This window comes from Danio aesculapii, chromosome 17 (assembly GCF_903798145.1).
Source record: "Danio aesculapii chromosome 17, fDanAes4.1, whole genome shotgun sequence".
NCBI lineage: Eukaryota > Metazoa > Chordata > Actinopteri > Cypriniformes > Danionidae > Danio > Danio aesculapii.
In genome coordinates, this window is record NC_079451.1 from 1,813,387 (window position 1) to 1,835,577 (window position 22,191).

Consider the following 22,191-nt stretch of genomic DNA (forward strand, 5'->3'; position numbering starts at 1 on the left):
CAAGCGATACTTGATTACGTTGATTAAGGTAGAACACCGTAAATTTCCTACTGTAAAAGTTTTAAATGATCCACAATGCAGTGCATATTGCAGTAGTGGAGTATAATGAATGGTATTTTGCAGTAAATAACAGTAAAATTGCATTAAAATCTAAGTGTAGAAGACTGAATAAGGGATTTGGGATGCAGCTATAGTAGTGAAAGTCTTTTAAAGTCAATTAACTGGTTCTAAATCAGGGGTCACCAATCTCGGTCCTGGAGGGCCGGTGTCCCTGCAGGGTTTAGCTCCAACTTGCCTCAACACACCTGGCTGGGTGTTTCAAGTATACCTAGTAAAACCTTGATTAGCTCATTCAGGTGTGTTTGATTAGGGTTGGAGCTAAAATCTGCCCTCCAGGAACAAGGTTGGTGACCCCTGTTCTAAATCATTTATATTATATATGTAAGTATAGTTGTCTAGCAGAATGCAGAATCTCTTTAAATGTTGTTGTTTTTCAGCAGTGTGTGTGTGTGTGTGTGTGTGTGTGTGTGTGTGTGCTGGTCACCTTCTGTGTGAAGCGTAGTTTCCAGTGATGTGACCCGAGCCGTCGCAGCCCGGGGTCGAGCACCTGGGACAGAAATACACCCTGTTACTGCCCAGCATGCATGAGAACCATCCTAACACAACATTATTAGCATCTGCAGAAAGATTGGGCACATTTTGAATGTATTTTTGCATCTGTAAAGTGGGTGTACAGCATGTGTGCCCCTGACCGCTGTTAGCCAATGAAACACCACCAAAACATTGGTAAGTCATGACATCTATATTTAATGTTAATTATTCAATATTAACCCAAGTTAATCATGCATATAACTTACTGTTTTTAAGTTATACAAGCGGTTTTAAGTCAGTTTAGTGTGATTTAAGTGAGAATTGCTTAAAAGGTTTATTCGATTTAACTTAGGGGGGCAGCACGGTTGCGCAGTGGGTAGCAAGCACAATCGCCTCACAGCAAGAAGGTTGCTGGTTTGAGCCCCGGCTGAGTCATTTGGCATTTCTGTGTGGAGTTTGCATGTTCTTCCTGTGTTTGGATGTTTCCCAGTGATGGGTTGCGGCTGGAAGGGCATCCACTGCGTAAAACATATTTTCAAAAAGTGATGTGCCATGCAGGGAATTCTGGGAAAGTCAATTTACGGTTATTCGCTGTATATATTAAGGAAACATACTGTTGAGCAGGTTACGGATTTGTACTGTAGCAGTTTTACAGTTTTTTACCGTTGAAATCACGGCCATTTTTTACAGTGTAGGCTTTACTCTCCGCTCAAGTTTCATAAACAGAAGTCAGCACTCACAATCACTGCACTGTTTAACATTTGCACATTTAAATTTGCACATATTCATTGCACTACATTGCACTGATTCACTTATCTGAACTGTACATACCCACAACACATGGACATTTCTAATTATGTACACACCCACTGTACATAGACATTTGTAATTATGTTTATCTATCTGCTCACTCCTGATTATTAATAGTATCCTGTACATATATTCATTTATTGTAAATCTGTTCATAGCTAATACAACCTGTATATAATACAGTACATCCATCTGTAAATATCACCATAGTTTTTCTATAACTGCACTTTATAACTTATACCTGTATCCTGCACTTGCTGCTATTGCACTGCTGGTTAGACCTAAACTGCATTTCGTTGCCTTGAACTTGTACATGTGTGATGACAATAAAGTTGAATCTAATCTTATCTAATCATTTGAAATGGATAAAAATGGTTTAAAACACTTGTCTAAAACTATTGAACGATAACCATTCTTGTCTTAGGATAGTTTTGAAAATCTTTTTGTTAACCACTTCAAATGTCGACTACTGTATAATCTGAGACATTCCTTCTCATGTGGATCTAAACAGAGTAAAAAGTACATGAGTGTACCAATGGTTAAAGTATACCTTTAAGATACCAATTCTGGCCTGTTATTAGGCACAAACCTGTCCCTTCTGAAAACACAATGCCCCAGTGACAGCTTCTGTGGCTTTATTTCAGAGAGCGTAGGCACATCTTCTCCCTCATAAATATAACACGCATTGTGTGTGACTCATCTGCCGTGATAAAGCAGAGGTATGGCAGCACACATCTCCCATAATTCAACCCTGTCACTTTACAGACAGGCTTTATCTCCTCTAGCAAACACACAAACAAGTGGTCTATCTGAGGTGTTCAATAGTGTCATGATGCAGCGCTGAGCCAAACACCCAAAAGGGTAATGATTCAATAGTTTACAGCTGTTATGGGGGGAAGTACATGGCTAGCATATTATGTGAGAATCAAAATTCGCACGCTGTGATATCAAGGTTATTATAGCTTTACATTTTTACATTAGTTTGTATTTTAATGCTATTTTTTTTTACTTGTTGTAAATTATAGTTAAAATATGATTATTTAGTTTTTTTGCTGCTTAATCAAACTAGTTTAGGGGCGGGACAACCATATAACTGATGATGATTGGCATGTGTGTGTGTTTAGGGGCGGGACAACCATATAACTGATAATGATTGGTATGTGTGTGTGTTTAGGGGCGGGACAACTATATAACTGATGATGATTGGTATGTGTGTGTGTGAAGGGGCGGGACAACCAAATAACTAATGATGATTGGTATGTGTGTGTGTGTTTAGGGGCGGGACAACCATATAACTGATGATGATTGGCATGTGTGTGTGTGTAGGGGTGGGACAACCATATAACTGATGATGATGGGGTGTTTGTGTGTTTAGGGGCGGGACAACCACATAACTGATAATGATTGGTGTATGCGTGTAAGTGTAGGAGTAAGAAAACCATATAACTGATGATGATTGGCATGTGTGTGTGTTTAGGGGCGGGACAACCATATAACTGATGATGATGTATGTGTGCGTGTTTAGGGGCAGGACAACCATATAACTGATGATGATTGGGCATTTGAGTGTGTTTAGGGGCGGGACATCCATATAACTGATGATGATTGGCATTTGAGTGTGTTTAGGGGTGGGACATCCATATAACTGATGATGATTGGCTTGTGTGTGTGTTTAGGGGCGGGACAACCGTATAACTGATGATGATGGGGTGTTTGTGTGTTTAGGGGCGGGACAACCGTATAACTGATGATGATTGGTGTATGCGTGTAAGTGTAGGAGTAGGACAACCACATAACTGATGATGATTGGCGTGTGTGTGTGTGTTTAGGGGCGGGACAACCACATAACTGATGATGATTGGCGTGTGTGTGTGTGTTTAGGGGCGGGACAACCATATAACTAATGATGCATGTGTGTGTGTTTAGGGGCGGGACAACCATATAGCTGATGATGATTGGCATGTGTGTGTGTTTAGGGGCGGGACAACCACATAACTGATGATGATTGGCATGTGTGTGTGTTTAGGGGCGGGACAACCACATAACTGATGATGATGGTGTGTTTGTGTATTTAGGGGCAGGACAACCAAATAACTGATGATGATTGGGATGTGTGTATGTGTAGGGGTGGGCCAACCACATAACTGATGATGATGGTGTGTTTGTGTATTTAGTGGCGGGACAACCAAATAACTGATGATGATTGGGGTGTGTGTATGTATAGGGGTGGGCCAACCACATAACTGATGATGATGGGGTGTTTGTGTGTTTAGGGGCGGGACAACCATATAACTGATGATGATTAGTGTATGCGTGTAAGTGTAGGAGTAGGACAACCACATAACTGATGATGATTGGCGTGTGTGCAGGGGCGGGCCAATCACATAACTGATGATGATTAGCGTGTGTGTAGGAGTGGGACAAACACATAACTGATAATGATTGGCTAAAAACGCAGGTGACGTGAGACTGGCCTCCCCCAGATCCTGTTTACAATATCGTTCACATATTTGGAATCTTATGGAAATAACATTTTCGAATAATAAAAATGAACAGAACCACCATCAGGCATAAACGACACTGATTCTGGAGGATTCAGGATCCGTTTCTTTGCTTTTCAGCTTGATCCTTACTTGAGTTCTTGTGAGTTGCTGGCCATCATGCTCCGAATGCTTTTATCTGCTAAAGGACACCCTGAAAGGCTAAAAAGATTGTACAAGCTGGCGTTAGTGACATAAATCAGACATACTAATAAAACGAAATAACAAACACACATATATAATCCACTCATTTCTGCAAATGCAATGAAGCAATGGTGAAAGTGAAGGGATGTCTGCTCTAAACATTAACATTTTCACCACTGTCTGCTCTAAATATTAACATTTTCACCACTGTCTGCTCTAAATATTAACATTTTCACCACTGTCTGCTCTAAATATTAACATTTTCACCACTGTCTGCTCTAAATATTAACATTTTCACCACTGTCTGCTCTAAACATTAACATTTTCACCACTGTCTGCTCTAAACATTAACATTTTCACCACTGTCTGCTCTAAATATTAGCTTTTTTTTTTTTTTTAAGAGGGCCAGGAGCACAATCTTATTTCAATTTAAAGCGACAGTCACTAAAACAGCAGAATTAATGGATAATTTAATAAGTATTATGAATAATACTCTGTATAATTACTTCTTAACATTACTGTAAGGGTTGAAGGTTGGGATAGACCTAAATTCTCATTAACTTTCAGCCACGGCTGCATCCCTCCTAGCAACAAGTAAAAGAGGAAATGAAGAAGAAGAAAAAGAAGTAGAAGAAGAGGAGAATGTATAGTGGATAATTGTATCATTCTTTCATGCCGCTTACGTTATCAGGTCCTTTTTGCTTTCTTTGCAAGGTGGGAATTTTGGTTTGGGACTGGGAATGCCGACATCAGTGTAGACGCTGTCCTCTAAAATGTCCTGGAAGGGATCCAGATCATCAGACTGTAAAGACAAAGACAGAAAAAACACGGGAAAAACTGTTAGTACTCATTCTTTTCCCTTTTATTTTAGTCTCTTATTGAACTTTTCAGATTTTCTGTGTTCGGTCATTGTTAGTGTTTCAGGCATGTTTCACGAAAACCTTTGCTAGAAAACAGCACACACTTTTTGCTAATAAAAGCAAAGTAATGAACGTCCAGTTGCTAATAAAAAGCCAAACAAATAAACACTTGGATAAATAAGCAAAAAAACAAAACAAAACAACAACACATTTGCTATTAAAAGAACAAATAACACACTTTTCTAATAAAAGCTAAAATAACCCACGCTTTACTAATAGAAACAAAAACACTAAAGACAGTCCCACTAAAGACAGTCTTCGTGCTTTTAATATGGAACTAAAAACTGCTAGGCAGACTTTCTTTTCAAGCCTTATAAACAGCAACGTAAACAATGCTCGTAAACTCTTTGCAACGATAGAGAAACTCACAACCCCCCCCAGTCGGATTCCCAGTGAGCTACTCTCTGAAAGCAAATGTAATGAGTTTGCTCATTTCTTTACTGACAAGATCAATAATATCAGAAAGGCAATCAGCTCATCCAATCAGCCAAGTTGTGTCGACGTCAGACTAGCTCAACCACAACTTAAGAAATCAGACATTATGTCCGATTTCATGGCAATTAATGGCAAAATCTTAGAAGAGATCGTGCAAATTATGAAAACATCAACCTGCAGTCTCGACACGCTCCCCACATCATTCTTTAAAACGGTGTTGACCTGCTTAGAAATGGATCTTCTAAAAGTGGTAAATGCTTCACTTCTCTCAGGGATTTTTCCTAACTCACTTAAACTGCAGTTGTTAAACCCCTCTTGAAGAAGAGCAACCTGGATAACACTATATTGAGCAATTACAGGCCCATCTCAAATCTCCCTTTCATTGGCAAAATCATTGAAAAAGTTGTTTTTAACCAGGTTAACAAGTTCTTAAACTTCAAGGGGTGTTTAGACAATTATCAATCTGGTTTCAGACCACATCACAGTACAGAGAGCGCCCTTATAAAGATAATCAATGACATCCGCCTAAATACAGATTCAGGCAAACTAACAGTGCTGGTACTGCTCGATCTCAGTGCTGCATTTGACACTGTCGATCACAGCATACTTCTGGATAGGCTGGAAAACTGGGTTGGGCTGTCTGGGACGGTCCTCAAATGGTTCAGATCTTACCTTGAAGGAAGAGGTTACTATGTCAGTATAGGTGACCATAGGTCAGGGTGGACACCCATGACATGTGGAGTCCCACAAGGCTCGATTCTGGCACCACTCCTGTTCAACCTTTATATGCTCCCTCTGAGCCAAATAATGAGAAAGAACCAAATCTCCTACCACAGCTATGCTGATGACACTCAGATCTACCTAGCCTTACTGCCTAATGACTACAGCCCCATTGACACCCTCTGCCAATGCATTGATGAAATTAACAATTGTGATGTGCCAAACTTTCTTCAGTTAAACAAAGAGAAAACTGAAGTCATTGCGTTTGGGAACAGAGATGAGGTTCTCAAGGTGAATGCGTACCTTGGCTCTAAGGGTCAAACAACAAAACATAAGGTCAAGAATCTTGGTGTGACTCTGGAGTCAGATCTGAGTTTCAATAGTCATATCAAAGCAGTTAGTAAATCAGCATACTATCATCTCAAAAACATTGCAAGAATTAGATGCTTTGTTTCCAGTGAAGACTTAGAGAAACTTGTTCATGCTTTTATCAGCAGCAGGGTGGATTACTGTAATGGCCTCCTCACTGGCCTTCCCAAAAAGACAGTCAGACAGTTGCAGCTCATCCAGAACGCTGCGGCCAGAATTCTGACCAGAACCAGGAAATCAGAGCACATCACACCTGTCCTCAGGTCTTTACACTGGCTCCCAGTCACATTTAGAATAGATTTTAAAGTATTATTACTGGTCTATAAATCACTAAATGGCCTAGGACCTCAATACATTATAGATATGCTCATGAATACAAACCTAACAGATCACTCAGATCTTTAGGATCAAATAGATTAGAAATCCCAAGAGTTCAGTCAAAGCAGGGTGAATCGGCTTTCAGCTACTACGCCCCTCGTTGCTGGAATCAGCTTCCAGAAATGATCAGATGTGCTCCAACATTAGGCACATTCAAATCAAGACTGAAAACACATCTGTTTAGCTGTGCCTTTACTGAATGAGCACTGTGCTACGTCCGACTACTATGTTTTTCTCTTCTTTTTAATTCTTTTATAACACATTTTATCAGCTTTTATTTTATTTTTATTCTTACCATTTTTATGTTTGTTTTTATTTCTCTTATAATTGTTTCTTTTATTCCTGTTTATGTAAAGCACTTTGAATTGCCACTGTGTATGAAATGTGCTATATAAATAAACTTGCCTTGCCTAAAGAATAATACAACACTACTAAAATACAATAAAATAACACACTATGCTAATAAAAAAGCTAATAAAAAACACACTTTGCTAATAAAAAGCAAAACACAATAACACACACTTTGTTTAAAACGTTTTTTAAAATAGCATGCACTGCTAATAAAAAGCTAAAAAATAACACGTTGCTGATAAAAAAGCTAAATAAATTAAGCACATTGATTGACAGTAGAGACAAGGGACAACTATATAACTGATTGGTGTGTGTGTGTGTGTGTGTGTGTGTGTGTAGGGGTCGGACAACCACATAACTGATGATGATTGGTGTGTGTGTATAGGAGTGGAATAACCACAAAACTGAAGATGATTGGTGTGCGTGTGTGTGTGTAGGGGCAGGACAACCACATAACTGATGATGATTGGTGTGTGTAGGGGTGGGACAACCACATAACTGATGATGATTGGTGTGAGCGTGTAGGGGCGGGACGACCACATAACTGATGATGATTGGTGTGAGCGTGTAGGGGCGGGACGACCACATAACTGATGATGATTGGTGTGTGCGTGTAGGGGCGGGACAACCACATAACTGATGATGATTAGCGTGTGTATGTGTGTGTGTAGATGTGGGACAACCACATAACTGATGTTGATTGGTGTGTGTGTATAGGAGTGGGATAACCACATAACTGATGATGATTAGCGTGTGTATGTGTGTGTGTAGATGTGGGACAACCACATAACTGATGTTGATTGGTGTGTGTGTGTGTAGGGGCGGGACAACCACATAACTGATGTTGATTGGTGTGCGTGTCTGTATAGTGGCAGGACTACCACATAACAGAAGATGATTGGTGTGTGTGTGTGTAGAGGTGGGACAACCACATAACTGATGTTGATTGGTGTGTGTGTGTAGGGGCGGGACAACCACATAACTGATGTTGATTGGTGTGTGTGTGTGTAGGGGCGGGACAACCACATAACTGATGTTGATTGGTGTGCGTGTCTGTATAGTGGCAGGACTACCACATAACAGAAGATGATTGGTGTGTGTGTGTGTAGAGGTGGGACAACCACATAACTGATGTTGATTGGTGTGTGTGTGTAGGGGCGGGACAACCACATAACTGATGTTGATTGGTGTGTGTGTGTAGGGGCGGGACAACCACATAACTGATGTTGATTGGTGTGTGTATGTAGAGGTGGGACAACCACATAACTGATGATGATTGGTGTGTGTGTGTGTAGAGGTGGGACAACCATATAACTGATGATGATTGGTGTGTGTGTGTAGAGGTGGGACAACCACATAACTGATGATGATTGGTGTGTGTGCGTAGGGGCGGGACAACCACATAACTGATGATGATTGGTGTGTGCGTGTAGGGGCGGGACGACCACATAACTGATGATGATTGGTGTGTGTGTGTAGGGGCGGGACGACCACATAACTGATGATGATTGGTGTGTGTGCGTAGAGGCGGGACAACCACATAACTGATGATGATTGGTGTGTGTGCGTAGGGGCGGGACAACCACATAACTGATGATGATTGGTGTGTGCGTTGTAGGGGCGGGACAACCACATAACTGATGATGATTGGTGTGTGCATGTAGGGGCGGGACAGCCACATAACTGATGAACATTTCAAATGTTACAGTCGAAAATACTAACTACAATTTCCTGTATTTTTGTTCAAATAAATGTGCTAATATAGCACTAATGTAGATGTTTACATGGACTTGTTAAGGTGTTTAATGGCAGACCCCCGTCCAATCATCTGCCAATCAGTTCGCCTTCATTTTCACTTCAAAACACACACCATTGTTCCCAAACCCTCAATCTGTATGCAAATGGTACGCATCGGCTGGCACATCAATCAGTCCTTCACAATTAACACACACAGCGCATGTGAGAATGAGTCTTTCACATTTTCCATTTCAGCAAACAGCAGGATACACACACACACACGCGCGCACACACACGCACGCACGCACGCACGCACACACACACACACAACTTCTGTAAAGAACTGCAGAGCCAGAAGTAACACTGCACATGCACTAGATGGCAGTGTGGCAATGTGACAGAATCTGTGTGTGTGTGTGTGTGGTCCTGATGTTCATCATGCTGTGCGGAACAAATGTGTGTGTGCGATGCTGATATTCATCAGGCTGTGGCTAACACAAATGTGTGTCTGTGAGAGTGTTTGAGTGTGTGTGTGTGTGTGTGTGTGTGGGAAGGGGCATGTGTCTGCATGTGTATATGTCTTCATCTGTGAATCTGCGTGTGTAGTCCTGATATTCATAATGCGGTGTGGAACAAATGTGTCTGTGTCTGTGTGTGTCTGCATGAGTGTGTGTGTGTGTTCCTGACATTCATCATGCTGTGGGGAACAAATGTGTGTGTGTGTGTGTGCGAGTGTGTTTTCATCTGTGAATGTATGTGTGTGTGTGTGTGTAGTCCTGATATTCATCATACTGTGGGGAAAAAGTGTGTTTGTGTATGTATGTGTGTGCACGTGTGTGTGTGGTTCTGATATTCATCACGCTGTGGGGATCAAATGTGTGTGTGTGTGGTCCTGCTATTCATCATGCTGTGGGGATCAAATGCGTGTGTATGTGTATGTGTGTGTGTGTGTGTGTGTGTGTGTGTGTGTATGTGGTCCTGATATTTATCATGCTGTGGGGATCAAATATGTGTGTGTGTGTGTGTGTGTGTGTGTGTGTGTGTGTGTGTGTGTGGGCATTCTTTAACAGTGCTGAAAACATGAAAAAATCATGGTTTGGGGTCTACATTCAGTATTGGGGCGTGCGAGAGATCTGCAGAGTGGATGATCAACATCAACAGCCTGAGGTATCAAGACATTTGTGCTGCCCATTACATTACAAACCACAGGAGAGGGACAATTCTCCAGCAGGATAGCGCTCCTCATACTTCAGCCTCCACATCAAAGATCCTGAAAGCAAAGAAGGTCAAGGTGCTCCAGGATTGGCCAGCCCAGTCACCAGACATGAACATTATTGAGCATGTCTGGGGTAAGATGGAGGAGGAGGCGTTGAAGATGAACACAAAGACTCTTGATGAACTCTGGGAGTCCTGCAAGAAGGCTTTCTTTGCCATTCCAGATGACTTTATTAATCAGTGATTTGAGTCATTGCAGAGATGTATGGATGCAGTCCTCCAAGCTCATGATGGAGTCAGACACAATATTCATTCTGTTTCCACTGCAGCATGAGCACATATTCTATACTGGACATTATTGAAGGTTCAGTGAGCAGACTTTAGTCTAAGCAGAGTCAGACCTTACTGTCCTAATCAAATCATTCATAATCAAGACATGATCATATTTTATTGTGCTCGAATAAGCGTCATCTAGAGGCCTTTGCCTTTCATATAAGACACTTCTGATACCAAATGATCAACTAGAAGTCAAGTTATTGTCTGTTGTTCCTAAAACTTGGATAGGCGACTTTTGTCAGGTAGTGTATGCGCCAAACTGGAATCTTGCATTAAATATTTCCGAATAAAGCAGCGTTTCCATTGAATCAGTCAAAGAGATCAAAATGGTCACATTCTGATAAACTGGTGTCAAATATCAGACAGAAAAATTTAGTTTTGTGCATTGGCAGAAGCCCCTGTGGTCTTTTTCTTCTCTACAAAATGAGTTACACCTCAGAAGATGGAGGCGAAATGCAATGAACGCAATGCTGTGGCTTTTAGAGGCATGAGACGCTCTGTGGGAGCGCAGACATGTTCTGGAGAGAATAATAATAATACTGAAGCACTGTGATGACAGACTTTAGCTGAGGGATTTTAGAAATGAGCAAAACAACATTTCAGATGTTTTTTAATGTGCTGGAATCACAGCTTTGTCCATTAATGAGTCCCATCATGCATATTTTTATCTGATCACGTGACGTTAATGATGCGCATGCTGTAGTTTTTTCTCTAAATGCGCAGTTTCTATCATGGCTTATGCACATTTAAGTGGATCTCGACTATTTAGTTTCTCCTACCCAGTTGTGCACATATATAGTTTTAATACATTTAAAAATCATACGTTTCATAAGGTGTCCAAACTTTTTCACAGCACTACAAATTGATCAACTGAATTTATTGCAGATGTCTGTTGTTGTGCAGTTCTCTGTAATGCTGGATTGTGAGTTCAGTGTTGCTCTGCTGCTATTCTGAGCTGCAACCCGTTGTGAAATCAGAGTCCTGAAGCAACAGCAGGCGAGGAGTCAAGCTTAACAAGCAGTCGGTCTGCACTGCCAGACGAGAGAGAGAGAGAGAGGTGCAGAGGGAGATGAAGCTGTGACAGAGGATGAAGGAGGCTGCAGGCTCCTCCATGTTTCACACAGAACATCTCATCAGCTTCTGCTCTCCTTATTTCACACTCAGCATCAGTGCTGGATCAGTCTCTCTCTCTCCGTGTGTGTGTGTGTGTGTGTGTGGGGGGGGTGGGTGGGTGTGTGTGTGTGTGTGGTGTGTCGCCGCTACATCCCACACCAAATGCATTCATGACATTCCCTGGAGATGGGTTTCTCCAACCCATTATCCAGCCAGATATTCCACACTGAAAAAATACTATAGTAATTATTAGTAAATACTATAGTGTTTTAAAGCGTCATATAACCAAATACTTCAACTAACTCTACACTGAAAAAATACTATAGTAATTAAAAGTAAATACTATAGTGTTTTAAAGCGTCATATAACCAAATACTTCAACTAACTCTACACTGAAAAAATACTATAGTAATTAAAAGTAAATACTATAGTGTTTTAAAGCGTCCTATAACCAAGTACTTCAACTAACTCTGCACTGAAAAAATACTATAGTAATTATTAGTAAATACTATAGTGTTTTTGAAGCATACTATAACCAAGTACTTCAATTAACTCTGCACTTGAAAAATACTATAGTAATTAACAGTAAATACTATAGTGATTTTGAAGCATACTGTAGCCAATGACATCAATTAACTATGCACTGAAAAAAATACTATAGTAATTAATAGTAAATACTATAGTGTTTTAAAGCGTCCTATAACCAAATACTTCAACTAACTCTACACTGGAAAAATACTATAGTAATTATTAGTAAATACTATAGTGTTTTTGAAGCATACTATAACCAAGTACTTCAGCTAAATCTGCACTTGAAAAATACTATAGTAATTATTAGTAAATACTATAGTGTTTTTGAAGCATACTATAGCCAATGACATCAATTAACTATGCACTGAAAAAAATACTACAGTAATTAATAGTAAATACTATAGTGTTTTAAAGCACCCTATAACCAAATACTTCAACTAACTCTGCACTGGAAAAATACTATAGTAATTAATAGTAAATACCATAGTTATTTTTTGAAGCATACTATAGTCAACGACTTTGATTAATAAGTTGTGGTGATTCTATAGTTGCTATGGTAACTATAATATAAACAAATAACCAATTACTGTAGTTTTATACAACTATAGGGTACTATACTACAACACACCACAGTTTACTGTAGTAAAATCTAAAGTATACTACAGTATGACCCTTTATCAGTTTAAAGATGGTCTTGTATTTCCTCTAGAAACTGTAAGTGCAGATCGGTGTTAACTTGTTAACTCTGAAGGCTAATTTTACTCACAATACATTGCACATAAATTCTATTAATACTACAAACACAGGTAAAAACTATGTAAACAAACTACAAACATGGTAGATGCACGAGAGCAACAGTTAAATGTGCATGTGTGCGTTCATGTGAGTACTTGGCACATGTGTACTTGGATATGTGGTTTACAAGGACACCAAATTGTATAGTGACACGGGTATGACCTAGTTGTTCTCTATTAAGGTGGCTTAAGAGGACATGCCTTCAGTTCTTTTAATTCAAAACACAGGTTCACAGGTGTCCTGTAAGCGTTGGGTTTAGGGGTAGGGATGGGGGTAAGGCCATATAACAAGCATTTGTTACAGCACAAAATACAGCACTGTGCAAAAGTTCACCACCAAAAGGCCACCAGCAGCTTTGGGAGGCTTAGACTTTTGCACAAATCCGTCTATCTGAAAGATAGCCAGCAGCTAGCTCTCTGCAACGCTCACATGGTCGCCCACTGAAGCTAAGCAGAGATGCGCCCGGTCAGTACCTGGAAGGAAGACCACATGGGAAAGCTAGGTCAGAAAGTGGTGTTAGTGAAACCAGCAGGGGGTGCTCAAACTGTGGTCTGTGAGGGTCCTAATGTCCCAGTGTATTGATGGGGACTCTATACAGTGAGCGCCATCTTTAAACCAAGGTCCTGTGGTCATTAATAAGGTCAGGATGTCCTTCGAGAGAGAATAGGAGTTTAACCCTGGCATCCTGGCCAAATTTTCTCACTGGCCTAGTCTAGGAAAGCGCTATATAAATGTAAGGAATTATTATTATTATTAAAAGATATGGAGCGAGTGCAGGGTCATTACATTTGGGTGAACTATACCTTTAACATACAAACAGAAAATATGGAAACTATGTTCACAATATTCAGAACAATGTTACTTTTGGAATCAAAAGACTCGCATCAAAAGTCAGTTCAGCGCGACCTCTTTAGCAGCAAGCAACATCTAGAGCTTTTAATTCATTCTGAAATAATGTGCTATTTAATATCAAGCATCTTTCAGCATTTCTAAGAGTTCTTCATTAGATTTAGCATGTTTTATCTTTCCTTTTCTCTCCAGGTGAGTCTCATACTGCCGATCATATTGCCTATACATACTGTATATAATATTCAGGTCTGGACTCTGTGAAGGCCATTTCACGACTGTCTTTGTTTCATCAGTTTTTTTCTCTCCAAATATGATTTCATTAGATTAGCTGTGTGTTTGGGATCATTATCATGCTGAAAAATAAAGCTATTATATATTAGGTGCTTTCTAGTAGAAATTACACGATGACCCTGCTGAAAAAGAAACAGCTTAAACCAGCCTAGGCTGGTTGGCTGGTTTTAACTGGCCGACCAGCCTGGATTTAAGGGTTTTAGCCTGGTCTTAGCTGGTCAGGCTGGGAGATAACCAGGTAAAACCAGCTTGACCAGCCTAGCCAGGCTGGGAGCCCAGCCAAAACCAGCTACTTCCAGCTTAAACCAGGCTGGTCAAGCTGGTCATTTTCCAGCCTGACCAGCTAAGACCAGGCTGGAAATGGCTGGAAACCAGCCTGGAATTGGCCAAAACCCCTCTAAAACCAGGCTGGTCAACCAGCTAAAACCAGCCAACCAGCTTAGGCAGGTTTAAGCTGTTTTTTCAGCAGGGAAATTAAATTCAGTTTTCGTTTTAGCAGTCACAAATTCACAATCCCATAAGTTTAGACAATTTTGACAACAGCTCTGGCAGAAACGCAGATTAAACCAAGGCAGAAACTCATTCATTCATCCATCTTTCTCTAACTCAACAATAAGCCCCCCAACAATCCAACTCAAACCTGTATTTTCTGCTTGTATTTTAATAAAGATAATGAGAAGTAATATATAATGTCATTATACCCTTAACTAGGGGCCTAAGACAATACAGAAGTATATGTGTGTACCTGCGAGCAGATGTCCAGGGGTTTCCCGCTCAGGCTCTGGGGCATCTCCCTGCAGCGGGTGGAGAGGTTGAGGATGGCTGTGGCTGCCATATGCGCCGCCTCCATGTCGTGGGTGAAGTCGAAGCTGCTCTTGCTGCAGGTGCTGCTGGCGCTGCTCTCGGCTCCTCGTGCTCCTCCTGCGCAGCTCAGACTGCTGCTGCTCGGCCCGTAGCTGCTGGTGGTGCTGCTCGCTGAACTCGAACTCTTGCAGTAGCGCTTCACTGACAGGAGGACACACAGAGATGCCTTTTAACACCGGTCCATTATGGCAACAATAGATTTTTACATTGAAAAACATTGTGGACTCTGAGTGTGCTCCACATGGGTGAGTGGGCTTGACAAACCACCTGTAGATGACACAGTATTTTCCTCTTCATATGCACTAGACACTTTTCTTATTAGCACTTTAATAAGTCTTAGAAACATTGTGCAAACCTCCATTCCGTATGCACCAGACACTTTCTTATCACCTCATACTTCTTGAAGACATTGTGCAATTCTGAGTGTGCTCCACACAAGTGAGTGGGCTTGACAAACCACCTGTAGATGACTTTGTTTTATTGTTGTTGATTATTTGTGAATGTTGTGTTTCCTTGGATTCTCATGTTTCCTTCTGGTGGTTAGTTCCTGTTCCCTTTGTTCCTGCTGCTAGTCTGCTTCTATGGTTTTTCACTGATTTACTGATTATGCTCACCTGTGCCTGGTTTCTTTGCTCATTTGTCCATCTATGAAAGTTTGCTTCTATGGTTATTAATGATTTACTGATTATGCTCACCTATGCCTGGTTTTGTTGCTAATTTTTCCATCTATGTAGGTTTGCTTCTTTGGTTATTTACTGATTATGCTCACCTGTGCCTGGTTTCTTTGCTAATTTTTCCATCTATGTAGGTTTGCTTGTTTGGTTATTCACTGATTTGCTGATTATGCTCACCTGTGCCTGGTTTCGTTGCTCATTTGTCCATCTTTGGAAGTTTGCTTCTATGGTTATTCACTGATTTACTGATTATGCTCACCTGTGCCTGGTTTCTTTGCTCATTTTTTCATCTATGTAAGTTTGTTTCTATGGTTATTCACTGATATACTGATTATGCTCACCTGTGCCTGGTTTTGTTGCTCATTTTTCCATCTATGTAGGTTTGCTTCTTTGGTTATTTGCTGATTATGCTCACCTGTGCCTGGTTTCTTTGCTCATTTTTCCATCTATGTAAGTTTGTTTCTATAGTTATTCACTGATTTACTGATTATGCTCACCTGTGCCTGGTTTCTTTGCTCATTTTTCTATCTATGTAAGTTTGTTTCTATGGTTATTCACTGATTTACTGATTATGCTCACCTGTGCCTGGTTTCGTTGCTCATTTGTCCATCTATGTAGGTTTGCTTCTTTGGTTATTTACTGATTATGCTCACCTGTGCCTGGTTTCTTTGCTAATTTTTTACATCTATGTAAGTTTGTTTCTATGGTTATTCACTGATTTACTGATTATGTTCACCTGTGCTTGGTTTTGTTGCTCATTTTTCCATCTACGCAAGTTTGCTTCTCCCCTTTGTCTGCAGTAGGCTGTGATTGATACTTTAATCCTTGCCTTCTGGATTTACTTTCTTTGCTTTAAAAACAATCCCATCTTTACTGTTTCATATAACATTACCATTCGAAACACTTCATACATCAGGCATAATCCTGCTCTGAATCTATTAATATGTACCTATTATAATAATTGCAGTCTCTGGCTTATAACGCAAACTCAAAATGACAACACCACGTACTTACTATAGTTTATACAACTACTTATGCATAATTACATGTAACTAACCCAAAAGCCAACTCTAATTCTAAACCTAACCATATAGTAAGTAGATGAAATTAATTAATAGTTAAATGAATAATTACACTACAGCAATGACACCTTTACAGAAAGTGTAATCAGTGCTCCGCTTAAGTCTGTCGAGTGTTTTGTGAAGCCATCCTGCATACACTTTAACACTCTTATTACATGGCTACTTGCCACAAAACATCAAAATTAGACACTAAACATTGTTCTGAGGCATAATAGTTTAATAATTAAAGGCAAAGCTGACAGAAACGGAAACAGCTGAATGGAGTATACACTAACATGCGCATTATTCAGTCACAAGATGGTGCCAAAGAGTCAAAACTGTGACGTGACAAGCAATAAATATGGATGTAAACATATTGATGGTCAAGATGATTCAAAGTACTCCTGTGTCATTAGGTGACATGGTCGACTACTACATATTATAGTTTTACAGTGGGGGAAATAAGTATTGAACACGTTGTGTTTTTTTCCTGGCAATACCATTTCTAAGGGAGATGTTGACATGGAATTGAATGGGATTTTGGTAAAAACCCAAACAATACAAACAATAAAAAATAAAAAATCTAAAAAAATGAGTATCAAATCTGATCTTTAATTTGTATTTCCTATTGGAGTCAAGTCGGGTGATTGGCTAGGCCGTTCTACCACCCTGTTTCATCTTCATCCTCCTGCAAATGTAGATGTTGAACTGAAGCAGCTGATGTTCATTTACACTGAGGAAGGGCAGAGGGTTGCTGAAGAACTACTGAGAGATTTCAGCTGCTGTCTGGGCTTTCTACACCTCCCTTTCTTCATGTGTTCGGTACATTTTAATACGGTCGTTTCATTTTAATACACAGAACTTCATTTGTAAACTAATTAAATTTGTTTTCTTTGCATTTCCTTGATTGTTACCAACATCCGGTGAAAATTTCAAATCAACAGCACCTTTCTAAATATGTTTTCTGAGAAAAATGGGGATTTGTTCAATTCTTATTTCCCACATTTTACATGCAACGAAGCGTTCTGCCCTAACCCACTTACAAGCGCATGTGTTAGTGTGTGTAATAGAAGCCCTTCAGGATGCATGTCTCGTTTCCTGTGATGATTTTGATGAATATGGGGAGACTGAAGTCGCGGGTGGTGCAGAGGGTGTTGGGATGTAGGTGAGAGACGGAGACACACACTCTCTGCAGTTTGACAAAAGACACAATGAGCCACAGCCACCAGCTGGGCATCAAAGTGGCATCTCCCACCGGGCGTCCTGCTGCCATTTCTCTCTCTCTATCTCTCGTCTCCTTCAGTCTGGTCATTAAAGCGAGGCCGGGAACTCTCAGACTTATGCACGGAATCGCAATTAGCAGCAGCCTTAAATCCAGACTGTGATTTGCCTAAACCGCCTCATTCATTATGCATCTGCCTCCAGATCATTTCCATATATTTACATTCGCCCAAGGAGGATCTCTGAGGCTGAGAATTCCAGCTTTCTCAGACCTCAACCATGTCTATGTTCAAGAGTCAAGAGAAATGATCGTATGGTGGCCTCAAAAATGGGACTCTTCAATGTAGGTTTGCATAGACATAGAGTAGCACAGAAAAATACAGTTTTCGACATATTTAAAGGGATAGTTCACCTATTTACTCAATCTTCAGCTTACTGACAAAAATGGTTTGTGATGTTCAACTTAATTTGTTTGTTTAAATTCAACCCAAATACATTGTTCGCAACCAATTACCTTAAAAAGTAATACATTTAATGAATCATCTTCCTGTTTCTGTTACTTTTTTTCTGTTAAACACAAAAGGCGACGACGCAGTGGCACAGAAGGTAGTGCTGTCGCCTCACAGCAAGAAGGTCGCTGGTTCGAGCCTCGGCTGGGTCAGTTAACGTTTCTGTGTGGAGTTTGCATGTTCTCCCTGCGTTCGCGTGGGTTTCCTCCGGGTGCTCCGGTTTCCCCCACAGTCCAAAGACATGTGGTATAGGTGAATTGGGTAAGCTAAATTGTCCGTAGTGTATGAGTGTGAATGAGTGTGTATGGTTGTTTCCCAGAAATAAGTTGTGGGTGGAAGGGCATCCGCTGCGTAAAAACGTGCTGGATAAGTTGGCGGTTCATTCCGCTGTGGTGACCCCGGATTAATAAAGCGACTAAGCTGAAAAGAAAATGAATGAATGAATGAACACAAAAGAAGTTATTTAAAAAAATGTTGAAAACACTGTAACCATTGACCTCCATAGTGTTTGTTTTTCTTACTATGGAAGTCAGTGGTTATGGGTTTCTAACATCCTTCAAAATCTTCTTTTGTGTTTAAAACCACTTGAGATGGAGTAAATAATGAGTAAAGTTTTATTTTTGGGTGAACTATCCCTTTAATTTGTTGAAGCGCACATCTATGCTGTATGAATATATAATCTGAATTATAATTAGCAATAATATTTTACATTTGAGGGTTTATTATCAAACCTGTAACACACGTGACCTTGAACCACGCATCTGAACACTCAAAAAAAAAACACACTTTCCATTGATTTACACTGCAAAAAAGGCTTTTCTAAATATTTAAAATTATTCTTAAATCAAAAAGCATTTTCTAGACAAGTAAAAAAAATGTCTTGATTACAGAAATGATGTCTAATTTAAGCAGCGAAAGCAAAAACAATCTAATTTTGCTTATGCTATTAGCAGATTATTTTGCTTGTTTTAAGGAAAACCCTACTTCATTATTTCTGAAAACAAAACCATAATTTTACTTGTCTAGAAAATGCTTCTTGTTTACAGAATTTTTAGATATTTGGACCAGAAACGAGACAAAAACTCTAAAGAAAGTCCTATTATAGTCTCTGATGTCCCTAAAGTGTGTGTGTGAAGTTTCAGCTCAAAATACCACACAGATAATGTTTCCTAACTCTCTGAAACGGACCCTTTTAGGCATTGAGCCTAACTGTGGTGTTTTGGTGACTGTCGCTTTAAATTCAAATGAGATTGTGCTCTTTTCAGAAGAGGGCGGAGCTGAAAATGCCTGTGTGTCAGCATAGTGGAAGATTCAAAACAAGATGTCCTATGCTAATGAGGGAGAGATGGTCACTAGTAGGCGGGGCTTTCCCCTCTGATGACACGTACAAAGAGAGAATGTCAATCAAAGTGTTTCTGCAGACTGATTTTTTTAAAGTTTGATTATAAAAAAAATATAATTAATACATTTTATCATTAGAAGCTGGTTATATTCACACACTGCTGACACACAGCTGTGTTTAAACTCTTTAAAAAGTGATTTTTGCCTAATAGGACCCCTTTGATGCTTATTTTATTTACAGCAGAACTCAAAAAAGGCATTCATACTGACTTCTGAAAAAATGTCTCACCATCTTCATTTATGTCCAGTTTGTCTCGGCTGTGGAGTTTGAGGGCAGCGCCGTGCCGTTTGCTGTAGACACCCGAGCTGTCGTAGTTATTGTAGTCGAAGCTGGTTTTGGAGTATTTCTCTAGCTCTTTGGCCAGGTTGGATCGTGGGGTTGAAGTGGGAACGTTGTTTTTATAGCCGTATTGTGGAATCTCCAGCTGCTTCACAAAGCACATTGGTCTAAAACACACAAAAAACAGACACTGACCAATCAATCAATTTTACATAAATAACTCATTGCAAAATTGACCTTGTATATATATATATATATATATATATATATATATATATATATATATATATATATATATATATATTACCGGCCAATCACATCACAGTGTCTCGGCCAGGCCAATAATGACACACTATCTCAGTCGGCCAGTCACAACACATTATCTTAGCTGGCCAAACAAACACAATGCACTATCCCAGCAGGACAATCACAACACACTCTCTCAACTGACCAATCACAACACACTGTCTCGGCTGGCCAATCACAACACATCATCTCAGCTGGCCAATCACAAAACACTCTCTCAGCTGGCCAATCACAAAACACTCTCTCAGCTGACTAATCACAAAACACTCTCTCAGTTGGCCAATCACAACACACTATTTCAGGTTACCAATCACAACACAATTTCTCAGCTGACCAATGAAAACACACTATCTCAGTTGGCCAATCTCAATACACTCTCTCAGCTGGTCAATCACAACACACTGTCTCAGCCGGCCAATCACAGCACACTATCTCAGTTGATCAATCCCAACACACTATCTCAGCCGGCCAATCACAACACATTTTCTCAGCCAACCAAGCCGGCCGCTCACAACACACTATTTCAGCGGGCCATTCTCAGCATGCGGTCTCAGCTGGCCAATAACAACACAATTTCTCAGCTGAACAATAACAACACTATCTCAGCCGGCCAATCACAACACACTATCTCAGCCGGCCAATCACAGCACACTATCTCTGCCGGCCAATCACAGCACACTACCTCAGCCGGCCACTCACAACACACTATCTCAGCCGGCCAATCATAACACGCTATCTCAGCCGGCCAATCACAACACACTATCTCATCTGGCCAATCACAACACGCTATCTCAGCCGGCCAATCACAACACACTATCTCAGCTGGTCAATCACAACACGCTATCTCAGCCGGCCAATCACAACACACTATCTCAGCAGGCCAATCACAACATGATATCTCAGCCGGCCAATCACAACACACTATCTCAGCCGGCCAATCACAACACACTATCTCAGCCGGCCAATCACAACACGATATCTCAGCAGGCCAATCACAACACGCCATCTCAGCTGGTCAATCACAACATGCTATCTCAGCCGGCCAATCACAACACACTATCTCAGCTGGCCAATCACAACACGATATCTCAGCCGGCCAATCACAACACGCTATCTCAGCTGGGCAATCACCAAATCTCAGCCGGGAAACTGTTTCAGACAGACAGGTTAGATCTGCAGTAGTGTAATGTGTGGAGCAGCAGATACAGGTGTGTGTGTGTGTGTGTGTTACCTGAGCACACGGTCTGAAGCCTGGCTGGATTTGCCTCCATCACATGACTGGTGCTTCTCGTGGGCTTTGGCCAGTTTCTCTGCCGCCGCTATCGGGCAGCCGGACAGACTGGAGGAGGAGAAACAAACACATTCACAAACACACATCAGCATGGATTAAGGCTGTTGTACTGGACTATATACTTACTAGACTAAGTGTAAAGAAGCAACCACAAATCAACACACTCTTCTTCAACAGTGAGAAGAAAAGATTCTTATATTCACCTGGATATTATTGAATAGTTCACCAACAATTCATAAAAGAAACAAGTAACATATTGAATGAAACGAATATATTTTAAGTAGAACAAATGTAAGGTTTCCTTGTAACATATACCAATCTTGAAGTGCATACACTCAGTGTGTGTGTGTGTCCATGAAGGGACCTGCATGCAGGTTGTCAGGTTTCTCCTGAGCCATATTAAATGTATTTATACTGTTGCATGTACAGTTGCCTGTGTGTGTAAATGTGTGTGTGTGT

The 22,191-nt window shown here is 40.4% G+C and overlaps 1 protein-coding gene across 2 annotated transcripts in view; it reads right to left on the reverse strand.

The window, feature by feature from the left end:
* The window catches only part of myt1lb (myelin transcription factor 1-like, b), a 150,014-nt gene that overhangs the window by 10,906 nt on the left and 116,917 nt on the right, over window positions 1–22,191 (reverse strand). For both annotated transcript variants that reach the window (XM_056477169.1, XM_056477168.1), the window contains exons 9-14: window positions 21,673–21,780; window positions 20,085–20,302; window positions 14,871–15,130; window positions 4,769–4,887; window positions 4,035–4,103; window positions 545–607 (exon numbers count right to left, since the gene is read on the reverse strand). In XM_056477169.1, coding sequence (XP_056333144.1) covers window positions 545–607; window positions 4,035–4,103; window positions 4,769–4,887; window positions 14,871–15,130; window positions 20,085–20,302; window positions 21,673–21,780 — 837 coding nt within the window. The remainder of the gene's footprint in view (window positions 1–544; window positions 608–4,034; window positions 4,104–4,768; window positions 4,888–14,870; window positions 15,131–20,084; window positions 20,303–21,672; window positions 21,781–22,191) is intronic.